The sequence below is a fragment of the Dermacentor variabilis genome, chromosome 4 (assembly GCF_050947875.1).
Source record: "Dermacentor variabilis isolate Ectoservices chromosome 4, ASM5094787v1, whole genome shotgun sequence".
Lineage (NCBI taxonomy): Eukaryota > Metazoa > Arthropoda > Arachnida > Ixodida > Ixodidae > Dermacentor > Dermacentor variabilis.
Window position 1 is genome coordinate 46,877,442 of NC_134571.1, and position 23,555 is coordinate 46,900,996.

Below are 23,555 nucleotides of genomic sequence, written 5' to 3' on the forward strand. Positions count from 1 at the left end.
TACGTTATTTTGTTTTAAGCTTCAATAATAGAACCATAGAGAAACTCTATGAATAGAACCAATAGAACAATCGCCATCGCTACCACATCAGCCGTCGGCTGCCATCGTAACCACGCTGTTTTCCGTGTTTTTCAACTTTTCAAGGTAACTTACTGAATTCTGGCTGCCCAAGCTTTCTTTACACACTTTAGCTTCATCCCCCGGCGTAAAGCGAACTGTGAAATACATAGAGCATGCTCTGTTTCCAGGTGACACTATGCTGCGTACAGCTGTCGAGACGAAGCTACTGCCGGCCAGACAAGACGGCGTACCCATTACCAAGTCTGTTGATATAATAGAAGATGAAGGAAGCAGTGACGAAGCCGAAAAGGACTCCGAAGAAGAGAGCTTAGAGAAGCTAGTGTTTGGGTCATGTCGCGATCCGGTCGAGTCGTCCCACGTGAGTCGTTTCTACTGCTCATTTGTTTCTTGTTTTGTAACATCGCATTTGTCGCACCATCAAGGCTACGAATTCCCTAATCTAATGTAAAGCATCCTTCATTTACCGCCGTGTTCCATGCAGATGTTCACCGAAGCGAGCGTCCACCGACCTATCAATGCGTACATATACAAATACTGTGTGGCGCTATTTCGCAGGTTAGAAGACAGAGGAAGAAGACATCTAAGCGAAAAACGTCTGAGTGTGAGGATGAAAGTGATGCAGAGAGCATTGAATTACTGCCGCAACATGCCGTGAAGAAGCCTGCTTGGCAGGACGAAGACGACAATGACATCCAGTGAGCACTTCCCCTTACGAGTCGTCAGTGGCCAATGTCGAATATTTTATACTACGTCTTGCCTTTGCAGAGGGGAAGACAAAGAGGAGCACACTGACGGGCGGCCACTTCACAAGATGGCTAGAAAGACGGACGAGTATTCTGATCACTTGAGAAAAAAGTAAGTGCAACGTAAAGCATCTATACACTTCTATACACTTGTCGACATCACTTGTCATTCATTTTTTTCTTGAAGGCCCAGTAAGCTTTTGCCACAGAGTTATCACAAAGAACACTGTCAACTGGTGTCGACAAATTTTTGACATAGCCTCCTTATTGAACCGATTACACTTGACATCTGTTAATTTCACTTAGCACTTGAGTAGTGTTTAACATGTTAATAGTGTCATAGCTTAATGATCTGCCATAAATGATTTGTCTCGTGTGCATCCAGTATATACCTTCTGTGCGGAAGTTATCAGCGGCAAAAAATTATTGCAGCTGAAGAATTCTTGTTCCACCTGGTTGCAGTTCCTGTGTCACAGATAGATGTATTTTGTAAAGTTTAATGATGTATGAGTAACAAAGGATTATGAGAGAAAAATACATTATGTGCTGCATTGCTCGTGGTTGACCTGCACGTCACTGTGCTAAGAAAATTATTCATTTGCTTACTGTTTTCACCACTTTGCTTGACTTCTTTTTTCCTCATTCCCATTTCCTTTAGGCTGACTAGCAGGCCAGGCACTGGTCGTCAAGCCAATGTCTCTGCCTTTTTTTCATTTCTCTCCCTAAATGCTGCAGCCCCCTTAGTTTTGAAGGCGCAATTAAGAATACATCTATGTAAAGTAAAAGCTTATAGATCCATAAAAAAGCTTGTTGATGTGACTTTGGGGTATCAGATGTCAATAGAAGCAAGATAAATTGCCGCAGGTAGTGTTTGAGCATATGGTGTATGCTAAATTTTCAGTCAGCATTTTGTCTTTGATTAAAGTATGTGAAGTGCCAGCAGTGCTTCGTGAGCCTCCTGTTTGTGCGGGCCACTATGTTCTAGGTGTCAAGCACAACAATTATGTACAGCCTCTGTAGAAGTGAAAAAATTCACTAAGAGCATGAGTGTTCTCAAGCCCTGGCCGCATCATTCTGCACCTGTGGGAACTCCTAGCCCTACACTTCATAACATCAATTCTGTTCAGTGCAGTGAAAGCTGCGGGTGTCGTCATCTGACCAGAGAAGCAGCTGCACATTTTACAGAAGCAATAAGGACTTGTCTATCGTGTGCTGCTGATACTTCTGTCATCCTTACAAATAGCTGGTGTCACCTGGAGGTGGATTAGTGGCAGTAATAAGAAAGCCTCTTTACAGCGAAGCTGTGAAGGGAACTTTCACAACTGTTTTCATGTGACAGTGTTAGAGGTTGGTGGCTTGCGGCAGCATGCTCGGTATCAGATGTCGATCAACGAAGAGATAGCAATGCAGCCTGCACCAGAGTCTTAAATTTGCTTTGAAGCATAATTATCAAGAGTTGTAGTATAAAAGTTACCTTGCGTATACCTCACTTAAATAGATAACAGTTTCTTTTTATCTTAGCCAGTATTTAGTAATTTTTATTTCTCACGCCTCGTTTAACTGACTCCACTTTGGAGTTCAGCTAGGAGGCACCCAAAGTCTACAAACATTCTTCGTGTATTGTGCCTAGGCCTTTTGGCTAAAATAAATGTTAGTTGGGGTGGCAAACCAAGCACCTCTGTGTTTTTATTCCCACACGACCAGCATCCTATCGGCATCTCATTGGCGTTGGCTTTGGCATCCACGGACATGCTGAGGATCTCGCCCACTGCTGATCTTGGGGCCTTATCCCATCATCATTGGGCCTCCGAGGGGACCTGCGAGAATAGCGGAGCGACCTCTGCTCCAACACGCCCAAAAGAGCACTGTTTTACATTTGAAGGGCAAAACTCCCTCATACAGCTTTGCTCTCCTTGATGTATGAGTTGTTCAGATTGCCATACATCTGCAAAGGGTGTTTTTTTTTGTGTGTACTGTCTTTCTCATTGGCTGCTATGATCCATAGCTTTCAATGCTATGCATAGAGTTGGCGATACATAGTATAAGAGTCTCTGGAGGATGAAGGCGAGAGTTTGCCTCTCTCTTCACTGGCTTTAGAGCCATGAGTGGGACTTGAGAGCCATGGGATTTGAAGCACTTTTGGGTACTTCAGACCAAATTGGCTGCTCCCAGCAAGTTTGAATTAATAGCACTTGAGTGCAGGTGCCTGTCTTCACAAGTAGCTTGCTTGAAATTTGTTTTTCTTTTCAGGTACACAAAAATTATGGGCGTACCAAGGTGGGCAGAGCAAAGTGACGCCGACAAACCATCAGGTTCGCCACGTTTTTGGTCTCCTTAGTATTCCGAGCGCTAAACACATACTGGATTTTTAAGCATATAACCACCATTTAACATACTTGAAGTTTAGCTACAAATCATTGGCAGAGGTTATACACAAACCTTTTTTCTTTGAATGCTGGCATCATAGCAATGTGTGATGCATCTCATAAATTGCAAATAAAGATCAATCTTGAGCTGCCTTAGCACTGTGCTGCACTTAATTACAGAGCAGCACTAATGATATAACTAATTGTTTCTCGAACATTGCATTGTGCCATGTTACTTTGGTAAAGATTTTGACAATCTAGTATGCAGTTATTTGCACAGGCTATACTCCTCGCAGGTTATTTCTTTTTATTTCCAGGGCTCGCCGTGGCTCATTTGCTGTGCTGTAGTGCTGCTGAGCATGAAGTCATGGGTTCGATTATGGCTGCGGCAGCCATATTTTCATGGGTGTGGAATGTAGAGGCGCTTGTGTACTTCTGTTTAAATGTGCATTAAAGGGCTCCAGATGTTCTAAATTAATCCAGCATCTCTCATTGTTCATCTGTTTTCTGGGTTGTTAATCGCCATAATTTCATTTCATTTTATTTATATTTGGGGAGGCTGTAATTGGCGGTGATGCCAATATACATGGGTGATACATGGGTAGTCTCTATATAGATATTCACAAAACTTGTTTTACTTACTTGGTGTAATTCATGCTACATACTTATACATACATGAGCTTTAGTAATGCAATCATTATTTTGTTGCTTTTTTTGCTTTTTGCACCAGCAGATGACGAGGAAGATGATGAAATATTGCGAAAAGCAACTAGATTTGTTGGAGACTCTAAGCACCTGCCAACAAGCACGTTGCAAATTCACAAGTGTACACCACTGGCCTTTGAGTCCAGGGAAAATGTAAGAAGACTTTCAGCAACCTCTCGTTTGATGTTTACTTTAATACGTCAAGGAAATCCCCCTTGCTGCTTCTACTCCTATATTTCCTTGAAGAAGCCTCAGTTGATACTGCCTGTTAAGAATTGATCTTAATCTTATTTCTTGCATACCCAGTATCATTGAAAGTATACAGCAGAAACACAAATGAAGAATGTTGAATTTTCCAGTGAATTTCGTTGTACCCACATGTCCTTATCATGCCTGAACTCTTACTGTATAATTGAGGTGTGGGAACGGAGTTGACTGTTTCACATACAATTCTACTTGGAAGACGGCAAACTGCTTCAGAAATTTGCATATTAGAATTTATTGCTGTTCACCCTGCGGTCTTTCATGCGCGCCGGAAAAGTCGGAGCTCCTGATCCTCAAAAAGAGGACAAGAGGGCGGCCTCCGCAGGAGACACCTGACCCAACGTTGACACTAAATGGAGTCAACATACCCAAGGTGGACACACTCTGTATTCTGGGCCTCACTCTCCAGAAGGACGGTGCCGGTCTCGCCGCCATTAAAAAACTGCAAGCGACAGTTACCCAAGTCGCGCACTTGGTGCGAAGAGTGACAAACAAAAAGCACGGCCTGAAAGAGCTGGACACAATCAGATTAATACAAGCCCTGGTAATCAGCAGAGTCACTTACGGCACCCCGTACCTGGGTCTCAAGAACAGCGAGAGAGACAAATTGAACACCCTAATACGAAAGACCTACAAGCTGGCACTGGGGCTTCCACCGACGACGTCGACGGAGAAGCTACTCAGCCTGGGCATCCACAACACTTGGGAGGAACTAGTAGAGGCCCACAAGACGAGCCAGATAGAGCGACTCAAGCTCACCAGCACGGGTAGGGACACGCTAATAAGACTGGGCTACCCAGTCGAATATGAGTCCAGAAAACAGCGGGTTCCTCTACCCCTGAGGGAGAAGATCACGGTGGCCAGCATCCCGAGAAACATGCACCCTGAATACCACAGAGAAAGGAGGCGCGCGAGAGTGAAAGCTCTGCGTAAGGCCTACGAAGGACCAAAACAAGGAGAAGTCCGATACACCGACGCGGCGAAGTACAAGAACAGAGCGGCCCACGCTATCAGCGTGATCAACGGCCAAGGACAAGAGGTAGCAGCGGCCTCGGTAAGCACTCCAGACATCGACTGCGCGGAAGAAACGGCGATAGCCCTGGCGGCCACTACGGGCCAGCGAGAGGAAGATCTAATCACGATCATCACCGCCTCACAAACAGCATGTAGAAATTACCAAAAGGGCTGCATTTCCAAACAAGCCCTGAGCATCCTCGAAAAGCGAGACAATTTTCCAGAGGTGTACATTGTCTGGGCCCCGGGACACGAGTCCCTGGCGGGTAATGTAGCGGCTAATGCCGCTGCCCGAGATCACATTCTCCGGGCTATCCCACCAGGTTCACGAGCACCGGTAGACCAACAAGATAGCGTCCCGAAAAGATACGCCGATATCCTGAGCCACTACAGACTGGGTAGAAGGATCTATCCACCCCCGCATCCCCAGCTGACAAGAGAAGAGGCGGTGATCTTCCGAAAACTACAGACCGGCACATTCCCGCACGGCACCCTGCTACACGCAATGTACCCTACGACCTATACTCACAAATGCGCCTTCTGCTCTACGCTTAATACCCTCTACCACATGGTATGGGAATGTCAACAAAATCCATCGACACCGCCCATCACCAGACCAACCGTCGAGCAGTGGGAGGCCCAACTGATAAGCTCGAGCCCTGAAGACCAGCATCGCCTGGTGAGCAGGGCCAAGCTATCAGCTCAAGCCCACGGCATCCTGGACTAGGGACGCCGCCCACCTCGGACGATTTTACCGTCAGCTCATTTCAACTAATAAAGTTTATTCCTCCTCCTCCTCCTACCATAAAGCAACAAAAAATATTTTCTATAGATAAACATGCATTCATTATTCATGGATACAGATGGGCTTCCATAAACACTTATAATAAGAATATGAAAAGTAGATGCACTGAAATAGATATACTATTCAGATTTGGCACTTGGGTAGTGGTCCGCATTGGAGGAATCGCCGCTCGACTCACTTACAAACATAACAACCATTGTGCACGCCCATAGCATAATCAAACCGTGTATGTGAGCGCATGCCAGAAAACTCTATGGTTGTGCGCTCGTCAGAAGAACTAAACGAGTTAGAAATTTGCTGTAATCCTTCATTCCATCCCAAACAAGGAACAATCAAGTTTTCGCGAGCTGAGTCTCGAGAAAAGAAAACATAGGCCTAGCAGCATCATTCATATAAAGCGGCATTGGCTGTATATACCTACGCCCGCCTGTGAACAGATGTAAGATGAAACCAGAACTAACCGCTTTGTGCCCTCCCATGCACTGATGCATGAGTGGTCGCTGAAATGGCAGCATAAAAATGTCGTTGAATGAAAGCCAAGGGACTACAGAGCAAAGCAAAAAAAAAAAGGAAAACATATTCTTGCATCCACGCAGGATGGCAGCACTGGCTGGGCAACAAAGAGTTGAAAAATTCCCGTGCTTCTCAAACATACAGATGATGCCATAAATACATGGCATCTACCATTTGGGACTTGTTCACGGGGCCGTACATTTATGGCATTGTCCCTCAAAGGGATAAAATTAAAATAAACTACCACGTGATGACACAGTGGTGTTGTAGCTATACATGTGGACATGTACATCTTGCAATTGTTTTTCATAACATATTTGGCAAGTACTGAAATATTTTGGGTCTGATGTCCTATCGTAAGTACCATATTTGCATGATTCTAAGGCGCAATTTTTTTTAGTAAAAGGTGCGTTCATATTTGCATGCGCATTGCAATCGTAACTAATTCTATCAAGATCAAAACTGAAACCGTTTCTTACCAGAAAAAGCTTTATGTAAGGTAGCTAGCCACACTGTCGTCAAACATGTTGTCTAAAGAAAGCGACACTCGGAGACATTGCAAGGTCCCGCAGACAGTGGTTGCGCGAGCCTTCAAGAAGTGTGGCATTCCTAATGCATTAAATGGAACTGAAGATTACTTTCTGTGGCCAGTAGACAGCAAAAAGGAGGTGTCGTTGGACTGCGATAGCGACTAGCCGTTAAGATTAAGCTGTGTGCATGTCTGTGTGCCTTTGTATGTTCTATAAAATTGTTTGTACGTGCTATGCATCGACCCAGGTGTTGCTACTTTATGTGTGCGGTGGAATCAGCACCAAGTTTTTTTTTTTTTTCATATTTGTGTATTAATATATAACTGCATGTTATAATCGGTGGCACAGTAGAATCATGCAAATATGGTATACGTATATGCAAAGAATCTCAAACAATATTTTCATGAGGTGGCCTCTGACATTGAGACATCATCTTGGCATGTACAATTGAACATGCCATACCTAAAAGGGGCCATACATACAAAACCAGAGATGGAAGTTTCGAACTTTGCCGTATACAGCAGTGCTACCCCCCAGTGGCCAGTTGCATTCGCAGTTTTGTTTCGCTTGTTTGTGCCGTCTGGATTACTGCTGAAAACCGAAAGGCTTGCAAAGCAGTAAAGCGCAACCTCGCACATAGTGGACTAAGCCATAATTAACTGAGAGACGCAGTCGACAGGTCCTGCATTTGTCATGCTTTGTCAAAAGAACCGAACAAGGGTAAAATAGTACTGCAACGATAAGCCTGCCACGACACTTGCTCATTGGCTCTCTGAAATCTGAACATGCTTTGAGTGAGAAGTGAGTGAGAAGACTCAAGGGAACCAAGGTGCTCAATATAGTTTCTGTAGCTAACAAATGAAGCCATGGAAAGCATAGAGCTTTCCTTGACCTTAATTTAAATGCAAAAAATAACGAAAATGGAAGAAAAAAATACAACTTGCCACCAGTGGGAGCCAGAGCCACAACTTCTGCATCACTGGTGCGATGCTCTGCCAACTGAACTAAAGTGGCAGCTCGTCCACTTTCTTGGGTGTTTGTGTACGTGTACTTATTAATAATTCTGGCCCTGGGAGTGTCAGCCAATGCTACTTGCAATCATGGTGGCAGATGCAGAACATCCTCTCAGCCACAAGTGTGACATAGCATGTGAAATTGGTAGCAAAAAACTTGTAAAGGGAGTGGCCACTGCTTGTGAAAAGGAAAAAGGGCGCTAGCATTATCTGAGTGGGAGGGTCCTTGATCAGGATTTTATGGCGTTCTGCGTCTCATCCATTCAACAGCTCTTGTGTCACTCTGTCTTGTTTTGTCTTTCAGAGCGTGCTGAAGAGTGTCGAGTTTCATCCAAACTCTCAAGTGGCTCTTGTAGCAGCTCTTTCGGGCACAGCAACTATATGCCAGGTGAATTTTGCATGCTTTTATTTTTATTTTATTTATTTTTTTTGCCACAGCATCCCCACCCAGCTGCAAAGGATTGAAATACCAATCTATTTCTCTAGTTAGCTTACTTGTTCAGAACATAATGGAACAGCTTGTTAAAAATGGCAGATGCCGTAAGATTGATGTATCATATTTTTATCTGTATAACCTCACTTTGCATGTAATGTGCATTCCCAGTTGTGGCCATTGAAGAAAGAGGAAAAGAAAAAAAAAAGCTCGTGCATAGCCTGCATAGTAACCACGTAAATGTGACTATCTTCATAGAAGCATCCTACAAGAATCGTCAGCAGAAAACAAAGGTCCAGAAAAAATGCTGTTTTATCAGTTACACTCATATCCAAGGTTCTGCCTTTTTAGTTTAAACCAAAAATTTACACCAATTTTTTTTTCTGTAATTCGATTTTAAAGGGACACTAAAGCGAAACAATAAATCAGTTCAGACTAATGAAGCATTGTTTGAGAACCCCCCAGGCAGTAAATTCAAAAATATAGTTTGGTTATTAGATAAGAAAATGAAGGTCCAAGTATCAGTATTTAAATTTCGCGCCGAAACTCCTGCGCTGGTACGTCAGCGTGACGTCAAGGATTCCAAAGTATGTTTTCGCATTTGGGCCGCGTTGGCTGAATAAAGGTTCCCAAAACTTGCCATGTGTAATATTTGGTTCCTTTAGAACACAATGTAGTTGATCTGTACCGCTATATATAATTAGTGGGCCCTAGAAGCTGCCATCAAAATCCAAGATGTCACAGACCCCAGGTGCGGAAAATCAAGTACTAAGCGTCGCCACCCGTATTTCGTTCTTGCGCTTTTTCTGGCCTACCAAACGTCGTTTTATCATTGTAAGAGTGGTGTCTTTGGTGTTGTAGAACGGTAATTTACTGATGCAGAAGAAATCATTTTTCACTTTAGTGTCCCTTTAACCAAAAAGTGACAGTAAAAGTAATTTTACCAGTAAGCCAAGATGGTGACTACCATTCGGCTGCAAGCTAAATATCGTGTCAGCGTGCCACCCAAGCAACGAGGCACAAATGGCATAAGGTAAAACAAACATCGAGGTTCGGCTATCATTACTCCTTTAATGTTCAAAGATTTTTTCTTCACAATGGCCTGTAAGACCTAGTGTTATCTATTTAGTTATTTTTTATGCTTTAGGTATTCGTTGGGGCTCAGTAGCTGCATAATGTTACAAATAAACTCTTATTCTATTTGGGGTCCAATCTCGTAGCACTCACTCAAACCAGTCATTAATTTCCTGAATAACGTAGGACATCATGCCCTTGCTAGACCTTTAAAATATTATTCTGTATCGGAGCTACTACAGTGTTGGAGAACAGGATCTCTAGTTAGCATGGGCACATGTACACACACGCACATTTCCTTCGTGTGGAAATAAAAACTGAAAAAGGCACGGCAAATTTCGGAATAGAAACTGAAAACACTGAATGGTAGTTATTTTGCCTCTGCGGCTATCTGTTGAGCAGTGTGCCTTCATGGCAATGTGCTGGACAGATCCGTGGGGCCACTCATTAAGAAATTTGCTTATGATCGCATAATACAAATCATGGTTCACGAATAATGTTTTCTTTTAATTTCCTTTATAAGTGCACACATTCTGTCTAGCTTGATCATTACACTGGCTGTTTCTATATCTTTGAAACCATGCAAATTTCAATGACGTACAAAAATGAGAACTGTTTGTTTCAAATTTGCTTGTTGACAGTTTCCGTTTGAGTTCTGATCGTTTCGGAAACTACTGTATTTGCACGATTCTAACACACACCCAAATCTAACATGCAACTTATTTTCCTTGGCTTAAAGTAAGGAAAGAAAAGTTTACCTGAATGCAATTATGCACCCGATTTAGGAAAAGAAAAATATATAAGGTCCCCACGTTTGTGATCAGAAAAATAAATGAAGAGTTAAGGAAACTTTTTTTAAGTGAGCTTTCATAATAAAAATGGCTTCGGTGTTGCCGCTTGTGCTTGATTGGGCACAGATACCAAGCACACAACACTACATTTTCAAGCAATCATTTCCACAAGATTTTACGTGACCCTGCATCACTCTTGTCGAAACATGCAGCTGAGAGCGTTCCTGGTGCTCTGCGCATATAGCAGGCTTGGGACAACCCCGAAAATGCTGGTAGCTGTATGGGCTGATGCATCCGGTGCCTAGTCACACAAAATCTTGCGAAAGTCATATTATCTCGTAAAGTGATCGTAGTCTAGCACAAAATGGACCTGCAGCAACCTTCTAGTATATGTGCTCTGCAGCCGTCTCATGATGGCCATCGCGCTGCATCTGACGGCTCTTACGGTAGATTGTTGCCAACACCACGAATGCGGTTTGGTTTCTTATCCAATTGTGTGCTAGCAACTTTTGGACCTATTTTTGTGAAAACGATGGGTTAGATTTATGTAAGTACGATACTAAGGGGAGAATGACCTACGTTTCAAATCACAGCATCTGTGTTCACGGACTGATTCATATGGCAGGAAATTCGAGTCACCTTTTGAAATTTTTATCTTATCACTGCCTTTTTCCTTCGTAGGCAGTTTTGAACTGTTAATTTTACATTGAACAATAATGTTTTGATGAAGGTGCTTTCAGCAGTGTGCATGTTCAAAAAACTTATGAACTTGTTTAAAGGCCTTTCCTAGCGACCCTTATTGATGTGCATTCTTTTTCTTTAGGTTGATGGAAAGACCAATGCCAAGATTCAGGCTGTTCACTTTGACCGCTTTCCCATATATTGTGCTCACTTTTCTCTGGATGGCCACGAAATATGGGCCGGCTCTTCGCAGAAGGACCACATGTTCTGCTATGACATGATGGCCGGCAAAACGACAGAGATCCGTTTTCCTAAAGGTACTAACTCTGGCTGAGGTAGCCTCCCCACCCCTCATGCATTAATTTTTGCCCAGAAGTTTTATGCTTTTGCGACTTTTATCTGTGATACAGCATTTATCTTTGCATTTTTTTTTCTTTTTTCTTCCTACGCCTTGCATCCTTTCTGTACTCTGCTCTTATTGAGCAAGTACTGCATTTTCTGGACTGTATTCCACAAGCTATATTTGTTTGAAAGCTGGAAACTCATGTGTGTCGACTATGCATGATGAAAGTTTTTGAAATTGTAGGCATACTTCATACCTGCCAACCCTCCTGATTCGCCCGGGAGACTCCTGATTTTTTACTGAACTTTCCGATTGCAAGATCACTGTCTTATATCTCCTGAAAAGTGGTCTCCGTTCGCGCAATAATGGTTTTTGCGAAACCGGCGCCGCAGAATCTACAGCAACTATGTAATTGTCAGCATCACCAGCAACGACTGCACTAGCACCATCGGTATCATTGACTAAGTGACTACGGTGCCTAGTAAGCGGACCAAAGCCAGAGCCAATGTAGCTCTTGCATTTCATGCATGCCTTCCTCCATGGTGCATCTTATTGCTGCTGCTTGAGTGTATGATTAGTGTTGGATATGCCGTCTGTGTGCAGTGCACTGTGTAAAGTTAGAATCCTCGTGTGCTTGATGCCATGGCACTATCAAAGCCCAAGAAAAGGTATTTGCAGAAGTTTTTGCAATCTTATACTTCTGAATTTCCGTGCTTCTTGACATAAAAAAAAGGAGAACATTTTGCATTTTGTACAGCATGTGGATGCGACGTAAGTGTGTCTCGTGGTGTCAAAGGTGACTTGAAGCATCAAAGCTATGTTCGCACCGCTGAGTAGCAAGACAACATGGTGAACTTTCTCCGGAACAAGTGCGACGACAGTGTCATACATGTGGAGTGCCTGTTTACGGGATTCCTCGTCAAACGCAACCTACCCTTTCATTCATATTTATACTTTTTGTGCGCAAACAAACAGGGACGAAGAATAGGGGCAACACAAGGACGAGCGCTTCGTCCTTGTGTTGCCCCTATTCTTCGTCCCTGTTTGTTTGCGCACAAAAAGTATAAATATGAATATGTTCCAACTAGGCCGACTCGCAGTTATACCCTTTCATGTCAGCGACTACGTTGGGCCGCTTCTATGGAAGATATTTCCGAAATGCGATGAGGTGAAGCACTATGGATGTGGACGCCACTCTGAAACGCCACTCTGATGAAATGCGACTCTGAAGAATGCGGAGGTGGCCAACCTGAAATTTATTTCGCAAGCATCGCTCTCAAGTCTTCATTTCCTTATTCAGGGTTTTTCTCAGCTGCTGCCTCGAGATTCCACTGAATCTGCTGAAGACGCTTTAGATGCTCTCGAAGCTGAGTTTGCCACACTACAGGCGCACAGTCTTCCAGAGGACATTCTGAATGAAGAAAGGTGGGACGTGCAGTGGTCTGTGGTTGGAAAAATGAAAAACACTGATGGAAAACGTTTCACCGAGTTGCTAAGGTGATGCTGGATTTACTCGTGATATCGCATAGCAACGCAGAGTGTGAGAGGATTTTTAGCACGGCATGAAAAACTAGGACGGAGTCCCGCTCATCAATGTGCGACACCTGCTGCTAGTGAAGGGCCGTCAGTCTGGACCATGTTTTGAGCAAAGCTATTCCGACAATTTTTTTAAGGGAGCAAAGTCCTGCAAAAGAACTCATCTAACACTGCCTGAAAGTTTGAACGACCCCCCCCCCCTCCCCTGGCCTGAATCAAAAGTCTCGTGATTTTTTATCTCGCCAGGCTGGCAGGTATGATACTTTGAAATTAGAAAAAAAAAAAAGAAAAGAAAAGAAAACGGTCCGATGGTGCCAGCAAGATTTTACTGTACATTTTTAAAATGTTCACTGACGGTCACAATACTCCCTAATGCAAAATTTGACCGCAGCTGTATACATGTTTTCATTTCGTGATATATTGGCTGGTGCCGACAATCTCTCTTGTGCGGCACATTGCAAAATGGAGCGAAGTGTGACGCGACTGCCTTGCTAATCTGGAGATCACGAGAGGCAGGTAGGTGACACGTGGACGCGATTGACAGCAGCCGCTGCAGACAGACCTCCCAGCCGACGCGTGCTACTCTGGTGTCATATCATAGCCATCATCACTGCACTACTTCTCATGCTTTTGCTATACCCTGCTCCTCCGCTTTCCTCCTTCTGTTTTTCATCCCCCACTGTGCTCCGCATTCGCTTGGTTATGCTGTCGCTCACCATAAGAATAAAAATCACACACTGAAATTAATACGCCTTTCACATGGGCAAATTTAGTGTCATTTTGAGCGAGTGCACTTTGCTGCTAGTGTCATTTGCAGGCTGTCATATGGAAACGTTTAGTGACACTCACTGCAGAATGCACTCGTCAGCAGTGTGTTCGGCAAACTCGCTCTGCTGCATTGAAGTTTTTAGTCTTGGTAGCAAGGCTTAAAATTTAAATAGTCTAATACTGAAAGTAGAATCGGTAGTAACATTAAACCACCTTTTTCAGGATTGAAAATGTTATAAGCTAATAAAATGTGCTATAGTGTAAAAAATAAGCTAATTTACTATTTTCGCTCTCAGGATGTTTACGCGTCTAATGGCCACACATTTATTTATGCCTGTGCTAGCCACCTTACCTGTGTAGCCACCATCGTTTGTTCGGAGTTGAATGGATGGAAGTAGGGCATCAATGGGATGGTCGGGTGAGGAGGCCAAGGCGTTATTATGTAGGGTGCTTCCATAGCGCCTCTTCTCGCTGTTTAGGATGGTGGCAAGTTCGTTGTGGTACAAGCACCATATAGCTGCACCCTTGTGGGCTATTGAAGCGGCTGGAATTCACATACATGGCGCACTCAAACAGCGCAATATCAATGCTGGCCGCACATATCTCACATCTTTGGCAGACGCGCTCTTGAAGATGCAAAATTGACACAATTTTTAGTATTTTCTGGGAACGTGAAATGTGAGCGGCACCTTGTAGTAGTCTGTGAGTGACAAGTAAGTGCTGTTATGGCACTCTGCAAATGCTCGTGAACTGTTCTTGTGCCATTTGCTATGGAATCCGCCATTTGTCCTCCTACCTAAGAAATTATTTCATTTTAAGCTGTTCGGTCTATACACTGAGCACTGATTATATAGTACTACACATAAATACCGCAGGCATTGCACCCGTCTCAGGTACCGCTATCAGCCTGTTCTGTTTCCTCACCAGTTTATTTACTTGTGTTTGTTGTTCTGCACACTTAATAATAATAATAATTTATCAGCTGTTCTCTGAGCCTTATGTTTTTATGAAGGAAGGCATTGTACAGTCCATTTTTACTGTGAATGAAACTTTTGTTCAATTTTCTGCTTTATGAAGCTCACTAAGGTTAACAAATATGTGCAATATAGTCTATCCTTAAAGGGAATGACTAAATTTATTTATTTATTTATTTTCAGTACTGCTGTTCATAAGCAAGAGCATAGAAAGAGGGCAATAAAAGAAGTCAATACAGAAATATAGGAAAGTGCTACAAATAGGCAAATATGCAATTAGCACAAGTCCCTATATTGAATGAAGAAAAAAAGGGGGTCACAGTAACAAAAACACAAAGTAGTGGTTACATAAGTATATGCAATGCGTAACAATAGATAACGAGGCATAAATAATAACAAGGCAGACATAACAGAAACAATTCAGCTTCATCAGAAAAAAGGTTCCGACATGAAGCATCGCACAGACATATTCTACAGGCCTTCACTTCACATCTTGGCTGCAATCAAAGGCTGAAAGCTAATCTGGTGTTCTCTTTTAGAATGGAGTTTACAGTACAGTGTCATCTTACTGATGTGAATTATAGTTTGCACCTTATGGCAAATGTGAAGCTTTCTTGCATGAAACTGTAATATTAAAATGATTGAAGAATGTGTAAAGAAAGCACATGTGTAATTCTCTCTCTTTCAATCTTTGTTTAGGTCTCAACATCACAAACACGAAGCAGTTTTATGTGTCACCTGATGGACTGTACTTCGTGCTGACTGGACGCTTCGGTGAAATATACATTGTCTCTGCAAAAGTAAGTGGTGTTTTGCGAGTGCAATATCACTATCATCAGTTTTCTTTAGGATCCAAAAAAAAAAAACAAAGATTAATATATTTCGCTATGTACAGACGACTTCCATTAATTCGAATTATGCAGTGAGTCAAATTAAACAAATGCCAAAACACATCGTTTATTCACTAAACAGTATTGATTTTAAAGTTAGCTTCGCCACAATACATCTGTATTATGCCATGAAGCATACCAAGGGGGAAGGTGCCATGTATTCCTTGATTTACACATGCACCATCTCTGGTCACAGTACGAGCACCGAGGCGCCTAATAAGTTTACTAAAGACAATACTGTGCAGCTTGCGGAACCACACCATCAGTGCGGCTCGACTTTTGCTGGAGCCATTGCTTTGTCTTGACGTTTAAAGAACTCTGTCAAGTAACCATTGTATAAGTATAAGGAAGAAAAGTAGCAGGAGTTTTACAGTAGTGTAAAGAAAAAGCAGGATTCTGTTTAGATAATGTGTAGACTCCCAGTTGCACCTACGGAAACAATATTTGTCTCAGTTGTTCACAACGATATAGTTTACCAGCTGCACAAATTTACTTATGTCCAAAGCCGTTGCAGTGCCACATCGGAAACAGTGCAGCTGAGATTGAGAGATTGTATTTTCTCTACCGCATTATGTATGCACTGATGAAATAGTGAATAAGAATGCCATGAAACGCTGCTTTGAAAAGGCCTCAGACATAATACATTCAGTGTAGTTGGCCATATTACGGTTGCCTCGATAGGGCAGCAATAAGGAAGAGGCCACTTGGCTCACATTACTGCACCCTCATTTTATTTTGCACCTGTAGCTAAGTGGACGTGTGCATTTTCAAGTGTCCTTGCTTTGGAGCAACTTGATGAGATGATTTGCGTCTTTTAGCCGCGTGGGAAAAATTTTTGCCGAAGGACTCTTTTACTCCATGTCGAGAGTATTATTATTATGCGCACCTGTGGAATAGTGCTTGTTATGTTTCATGCAACTTGTGACTTCAATTACCTGTAAGCTAGCTGTAAGCTCTAGGGCTTTTCAAAAGAGGAAGAAAGAAATCTCGATGGCCACTTTCAGATTGAGACAGGAATGTCGCACGCAGGTGCTGCTAGAAGTAAGCTGAAAGGAGCATGCACATTGGTCCTCTGCGAGCGGTGCTTAAGAGTCTGAAACAACTGTGCCCAATAACAATAAAAGGCCTATATATAATATAATAAAGTTGCTTTTAGATTAGTCTTGACAGGCCCCCTGTTGAACTTCCTGCATTAAAGAAAATTCACCTAGAGAGAATCATTATAGTTTTGCCAAACAAGTTCTGGTAATATTGTAAAATTATGTGATCTCTGTGAGAATTGATAGACTTGTTATTAGGGCTATTCTCTGTAAGTGGAGGTGATGTTTGCATGTTTTCTTTGATGATATTGTTCCACATACTTATTCACTCAAAGGAGAATCTTTTTTTTCCAGTCAAAGGAGTGTTTGGACACACTAAAGATGAATAAGCAGGTGAAGTGCGTTGCATTTTCACCTGATGGCTCTTTGATGTACACTATTGGTAAGCGGCTTTTGACTATTCCAGGGAATTTTTATTTGACTTGGTTTTAGCTTGTGCTATGGTCATTAAGTATTGTTGTTTTAACCTAATTCTTGAGTAAGTTACATATTGCCTACTGTTTCTGAGCTTAAGTAAGATCTATTGTATTTGATGAAATTGTATGATGGGAGCGGATATGTTGTTCTGTGAAATACAAACTTCAAAGTTTTCTGTGGAAATTGGAGGCAGGGAACAAACTTCGTTGTGCAAACTGATGATATAACAAAAAGAACTGAGACAGGGGACACACAAGGGCCTTTTGTTTTAATAAGCAGAAAAAAAATTATGAATAAAACATACAGAAAGAGGAGAACGTATTTTAGGAAGAGCAGCATATCCAGGTATAGGTGGGATAATACACAATAATAATAGCTGGGATTGCAATATTGTATATCAAATGTAGCATAAAAGGCCAGCTGTAAATGTAATTTTTTTTATTATTTAGGTCAATATACCTTAAAGGCCCTCTTCGTGCAAGATGCAAAGCATGCAAGGTACAAAAATTGTTTTAAATAATGTTGTAATTATTCGCTGCTAAAACACATGCAAGCAGACGGCATGCTAGAAATAAAATAAAAAGAACTCTGCACTTATACCCTGCAAAAGCAGGATATACTTCTTAATGAAATGTGAACAGAGGACATGTGGTAAAAATAACTGAACGAAACATTGCACTCAAACCAATAGCAGTCGGGACATGAGATATGTGCGAACAAGTTTTAGAAATTTATTAGTGGTGTGCTTGGCTGCAATGTGATAAGGCAGGTTATTCCATTTGGCTGGAGGACTGAACGTATCGAGATGTGTGGGATATGACACGTTTTTTTTTTTTTTTTTTTTGCGAAGGATGATCTCGACAAGGGAGTATAGCAGACGTGGAATGAAAGAAAATGCACTATGAAAGAAACCAACTAAACTGCTGAGCTGAATTGTTCACACTAATTTTGCTAGAGACAGAATTTCTCTGCATATTTTGTTCAGTACCACATTCGGGTGCAGTACTTTCCTGTTCATCCAAAATAAACCACATTTCGATGGGTAGAAAATACAAAATCGCCTGTGTACCATGCATTGAGTGCCCGTTAAAAAAACTCCAGGTGGTTCGAATTAATCCGTAGTTCCCACTACGGCCTGCCCCTAATCATATCTCTTTCAGGCGTTGTGTACATAATTGTGTGCTCCAACGTACCGTATTTACTCGCATAACGAATGCACTTGCGTAATGAACGTAGCCGCCACTTTTCCAATCAAAAGAGGGTGCTTTTTTTTTTTTCTCGCATAATGATCGCACGCTGAACTTGCTGCCGTGAAGTAGGAAACATACGGTACGATTCGACATCTGATATGGCATCCGGTGGGTGCAATTGTGTCCGACGTTGTGTCAGACGCCGAATAGTGCCGTGTCTCATATTTCCATTGTGCCAGCAAATATATGGACATTCCAGGCGCATTTTTGCTGCCGTCGTCGCTGCGTGCCGCATGGTGTAGGTGTGAGTGAAAGCATCCGAGGGAAGCCGACAAATCTCGCACTCCATCTTTTGTCGCCCAAAAGGCCCCGGGGTGGAGGGGCAGCGGCGTTGTTCTCTGGCAACTGCGTAATGCACACCGGCGATCGAGGGCGCCGACGATCGCGGCTCAATCTCCCGCGTACAATGGAGTAAATTGGCAAGGAAACACGCCGTCTTCTTTCGTGCACTTGGTGCCCTGGGGGGGTTACTCTGGCAGCAACTGCGCATTGTGTGGCTGCAGCGTGCCCTAGCCCTATCTTCAAGGCGATCTGTGTCTGCGCTGAATTGATGGCAGCTCATACCTTTGTGCGTGCTGCATTCTCGCCGCTCAGTTTGCGTTGAAGAGATTGTTTGAAAGTTTATATGGCCGATAAAACTACTACCCTGACTTCGTGTAGCTGTCTACACGTTTGCTATTGCAATCAATTGTTCGCATTTCGGGCGAAACTGACTTTTTTAGAGGTGACCGCGGGGAAAAAAAATCACCCAAAATTTTACCTCGCCTAATAAACGCACCCCCCAACTTCACGCATATTTTTCAAGAAAGAAAGTGCGTCCATTATGCGAGTAAATATGGTATTGCATCAACAGCAAAAGCATTGATGAAAGTTAGAATATTTAAATTGCGTTGCATACATCTTGAAACACTGCTGATTGGAATAGTGCTGCAAGTTTGAATAGCAAGCACAGAATAACATGAGTGAGAAACACGAGTGAGAATGTAGGTGGTTGGGTGTTCTTTCTTGGCATCAGTGTGTTGTTGCATGTAGCAGGTTCACTTCTTTCATTGTTTTTCACTATGTTTTGCACCATGCATTATTTTCAAGTGTCTAAATAGGCACCTTTCAAGCCTGCTAGACAGGAAATAGTTGATGTTTTCATATTTGATGCTTCTGTAATGAGTTTTCGCATGGGTCGACAGAATGTGGACCCATGTGTGAACATGAGTGAGTGTTTCTAACTCATGTTGTTCTGTGCTTGCTATTCAAACTTGCACAATATTCACTAAAAATTCAAAATTTTAAATCTTTTCTGCAGCTTTATGCTTTTTATGATTCTGAAGAAGTAACAAATGCGGTGAAAGTAAGTTTTCAATCAACAGAATCGACATCTAAAAGAGATATTGTGGTTTTGGCACGTGAAACCCCACATTATAAATTCTATAGCCCCCTCCCCCTTTGAAAAGTTGCCTCCATTCGAATGCATTGGTGGGCAGCCACTCATTAGGGCTCTCCAACGAAAAATACTGTACATACATATCATCCACTGCCATGGCAGCGAGTCTCAGTGCAGCTGCGCTCACAGGGCTAAATTTACTACACACACACATAAAAACACTGAAGAAAACGGACAGGGAGGACAGATGCTGCTGTAGCTCAGTTGGTGCAGCATTTCAAACATAATGCGAAGATTGTGAGCTTGGCACCAACCTTGTAGCGAGTTGTCTTATCGTTCACTATCATTTTCTTTTTTTTACTGTCATTTCTACATTTCAATTACAATACACTTGTCAATTTCCCCCGTTCATTCTTTGTCTTCAGTGCCTGTAGGCTGTAAAAATAAATGTCGCCTCTTAGTTCCCCTGATTTGTCTTGCTCACTGTAATAGCGTGTGTTATATTTGTAGCTGCAAACTCTGTCTGGCACTTCCTGTTTTCCTGGCACAGGTGGCAGTGATGTCTGCATTTGGGACATGAAGAGTCGTCGCTGCCGGCATCGTTTCACGGATCATGGATGCCTAGATGGGCTCTCTCTGGCTGCTTCGCCAAATGGACAGTTTCTTGCTTCAGGGTATGCGTCTCGTAATGAACTTTTTTTTTTATTACTTACTTAATTTTTGTTTCATTATGTTTTAAAGGAGTACTGGCACGACATTCTTGGCTTGTCATTTCTTTGTGTTAAATGACAGTCAAAGGCCTCTTAACCATAGCAAAAAAACACTGATAAGTATCATAGCACCATAAATTTGCTAGCACAATACTTGTTTCTCTGAACCGGTTTGGTTTCAATGCTCAAGATACTATTACTAGTTAAGATCAAGTACTAGTTAAGCAAACAACAGGAATAAACATCAAATAAGCATTCAGCAGTCATTAATTACTACAAACAGAAGCACTCACAAAAGAAAATACATTACCTGCATGCAGCCTTGGGTACTAGTACAGACGATAAATTGCGTACAATTGGTATGTGGCAAATAGTTATTTAGAAGGCATCTTAAACAACATTTAGAAAATCATGTGAGTGAACAAGATCATCACAACTGTCAAGATATGCTAGTTAGTTCTGTCCCTGCCATTGCTGTGGCTGCCACACACAAGCACAACCAGTAGAAATGCCCACAGTACTTTTGTTTGTTTATTTTCTTTTATACGCAATATCATCATACTTATCTTTATTGCTACAGGACATCACGAAGGTTTGCTCTGTGCCTTGGACCATTGCATGAAAAAGTACATACATATATCAATAGCAACTCTCGCCAAGCTGATCAGGACAGCATGCTACTTGCAAACAGCTGAGCACTTGCATGAATAACTAGTCTGAGCACTGTGTTTTCACTTATTACAGAGCATGAGATAGTTCAGAGAATTGAAATCTTGCATTTGATCTGTGATCAAGGCTCTACATGGTGGCATGCTGGTGAAAAAACAAGAAAGAGATCATAGTAATAAGACATGTAATAATAATAATAGTAATAGAAAGGGAATGCAGTTGGAGGATGGCAAGTAACTGTGCTGCCATGCTCTGAAATCTTGCAGAGCTCTTGCACTTGAGAAACTTCTTCAACAAATCAACTTTTTGTTCTTTGGTAAACATTGTCATAAGCTTCAACCACCGTAACATATGTGCTGATCTGTGCAGGCTGCATAATAATGAGCTATGCTTTATGTGCTGTTTCTGTTTCCTTTCTTTTTGTCCCTTAGGTCCGATTCAGGTGTGGTGAATGTCTACGAGACATCTAAGCTGTTTGAAACAAGGTATCCTGCTCCTCTAAAAGAAATTATGAACCTTACGACAGAGGTGACACAGTTGAAGTTCAATTGCACGTCGGAACTGCTAGCCATGAGCTCATCTTTCAAACCTAATGCTGTCAAGATGGTAAGTACACGGTACACTTGCTGTTATGTTTTCTTTCTTAGTTTTAGTACTTCTATTTTTGTTTGCATATGCAGTTGAACAATATGTAGTATGTGCGGCCGGTGTCACATATTCAGTCTATTTTAGCTAATATGTCTCTCGCTCTGTTTCTTTATTTTTTTGATGGAAGAAGCCCCCATATTTGTTTAGTTTTTTGTGCTTTCTTTTCATATTTCAAATGCATTGTGATTTTTGAGCTATTCAATAACCTATTAAAAGCCCTTTTCCTTCATCACAAGCTCAAGTCCTTGAGTTGCAAATGGTTTCGTCATGAAGGCCATGCTTATGTCTTGCATCTCATAAAATGCACAAACTGTGCACATAACTCGTCAAATAAAAGCACACACTGTATCACTATTAACTTTGCATACTCGTGTGGGAAAGCAAGCTTTACAAGTGGAAAACAAGTTGAGTCGACTCGACTGTACTGCTACTAGGTTGTTCACTGTTAATATCTTGACCAACAGTACTTTGACTTGTACTTACAGGTCCACTTTCCCAGTCTGACTGCCTTCTCCAACTTCCCAGGAAAGCACGACTTCAGATATTCAAACTGTATCGACATATCGCCCAACAGTGGATACTTTCTCTGTGGGAACAATTTGGGAACTGCACATCTGTTCAGGTAAAGACTGTGCTTTCCTCTTTGCACATTTAGAAAGCTACTGAGAGTTATGGTTGAATTCACTAAGGAAAGTTGAAAGTGAGGTTGTAGGAACTTTTGAAGTTTGCTAATGAGGGTATCAGCAGTATTTTGCTAGGATTCTTTTTTTATTATTATTATTCTATTCATCTTTTCTTTCATTGTGCTAAGTAGCATGTGGCGGCATGCCTATGACAATGATGATCATTCCGTGCAGTTGATCTTGATGAAAATGGCACACAGTGACATGCAAAAGCCAATGACGAATGGCAAAAAGAACGAACCGGAAAAATAATCATTACAGAATCCAGCCCTCTATGTAATTTTCATAAATGGATTTACTCATTTTAGAAGTACTATGTTTAAAAGTATATAACTTTTATTCATGTGTGTGTGTTTTTTTTTTAAACTTTCAGGCTCAAGCACTATTCAAATTTTTGATCCATGTCAAGACATGCTTTCACAAGTCACAATTGGAGAAGAATGGCTCTGTAAAATACTCTGTAATAAATCTCGCCATTGTGTCCCCATTGTTGTATTGCTGGTGAAGGCAGGTATACATACTACTTGTGAAATTCATGTACACAATCGTTTTGTTAAGGTGCAAGTTACCTGGCTGCACCTGCCACAAAATTTTGGCGTACATTTACTTTTTGCCTACTGCATGGCACGTCATTCACAATAGAGGTGAAAACAAAAAAGCCTCAATGAGCAATATGGGAAATTTAATGGTCTGGGGTGTATGAGTGTCAGCTTTCTGTTCCCTGACATACGATGCGACCCATATGTACACCCGTGAGCAAAAGTATGCGGACAAGGGACTGCACGATAAAACTAATTTTCTCCTCTGTCTGTGAATGCAACTTGAAATTAAAGACTGCAGTCCAAACTTGGCATTGGGAATTTTCCAGTGTACTTGTCAGTTTCCGTTTATGCGTATTAGTTCCGAAAAGTTTTCTTTTTGATCTTTTCTTTTGTGATCTCGTTGAGGTGCAGCCTTTACACGGGGGCAGGTCATTTCCATCCTGTTTTTCTAGCCATGCCCGATTTCTGTGATCCGTTTATAGTGAGAGTAAACACTTCTTTTTTTAATGCATTTATTCGTTCACATGCATCTCGTGTAACCTGGTGCTCATCTAGTCCTCGCCACTGTTGCCGTCACCGTTGCTAAGGCTTGGTTCAGCTGCGCACTCGTGGATACAGTCGTCTTCTAAGCTAT

General features: G+C 42.1%; 1 protein-coding gene across 1 annotated transcript; it reads left to right on the forward strand.

Moving 5' to 3' along the window:
- Positions 1-60: 60 nt before the first annotated feature.
- wcd (U3 small nucleolar RNA-associated protein 18 homolog wicked) lies at positions 61-22,866 on the forward strand. The gene is made up of 14 exons (XM_075688880.1): positions 61-144; positions 249-439; positions 637-776; positions 847-936; positions 3,075-3,136; positions 3,924-4,048; positions 8,339-8,422; positions 11,156-11,330; positions 15,334-15,434; positions 16,919-17,006; positions 20,220-20,343; positions 21,480-21,654; positions 22,182-22,318; positions 22,753-22,866. The coding sequence occupies exons 2-14, from the start codon at positions 257-259 to the stop codon at positions 22,775-22,777; spliced, it is 1,509 nt and encodes a 502-aa protein (XP_075544995.1). The 5' UTR covers positions 61-144; positions 249-256; the 3' UTR covers positions 22,778-22,866.
- Positions 22,867-23,555: the final 689 nt, after the last annotated feature.

What these genes read in the sequence shown, in the direction of transcription:
- wcd (XM_075688880.1), top strand. Translation starts at nt 257, where the DNA reads ATGCTGCGTACAGCTGTCGAGACGAAGCTACTGCCGGCCAGACAAGAC. An exon ending in GAAGACGACAATGACATCCA is followed by an intron (nt 777 to 846) that starts GTGAGCACTTCC and finishes TTGCCTTTGCAG; the next exon opens with AGGGGAAGACAAAGAGGAGC. An exon ending in TGACGCCGACAAACCATCAG is followed by an intron (nt 3,137 to 3,923) that starts GTTCGCCACGTT and finishes TTGCACCAGCAG; the next exon opens with ATGACGAGGAAGATGATGAA.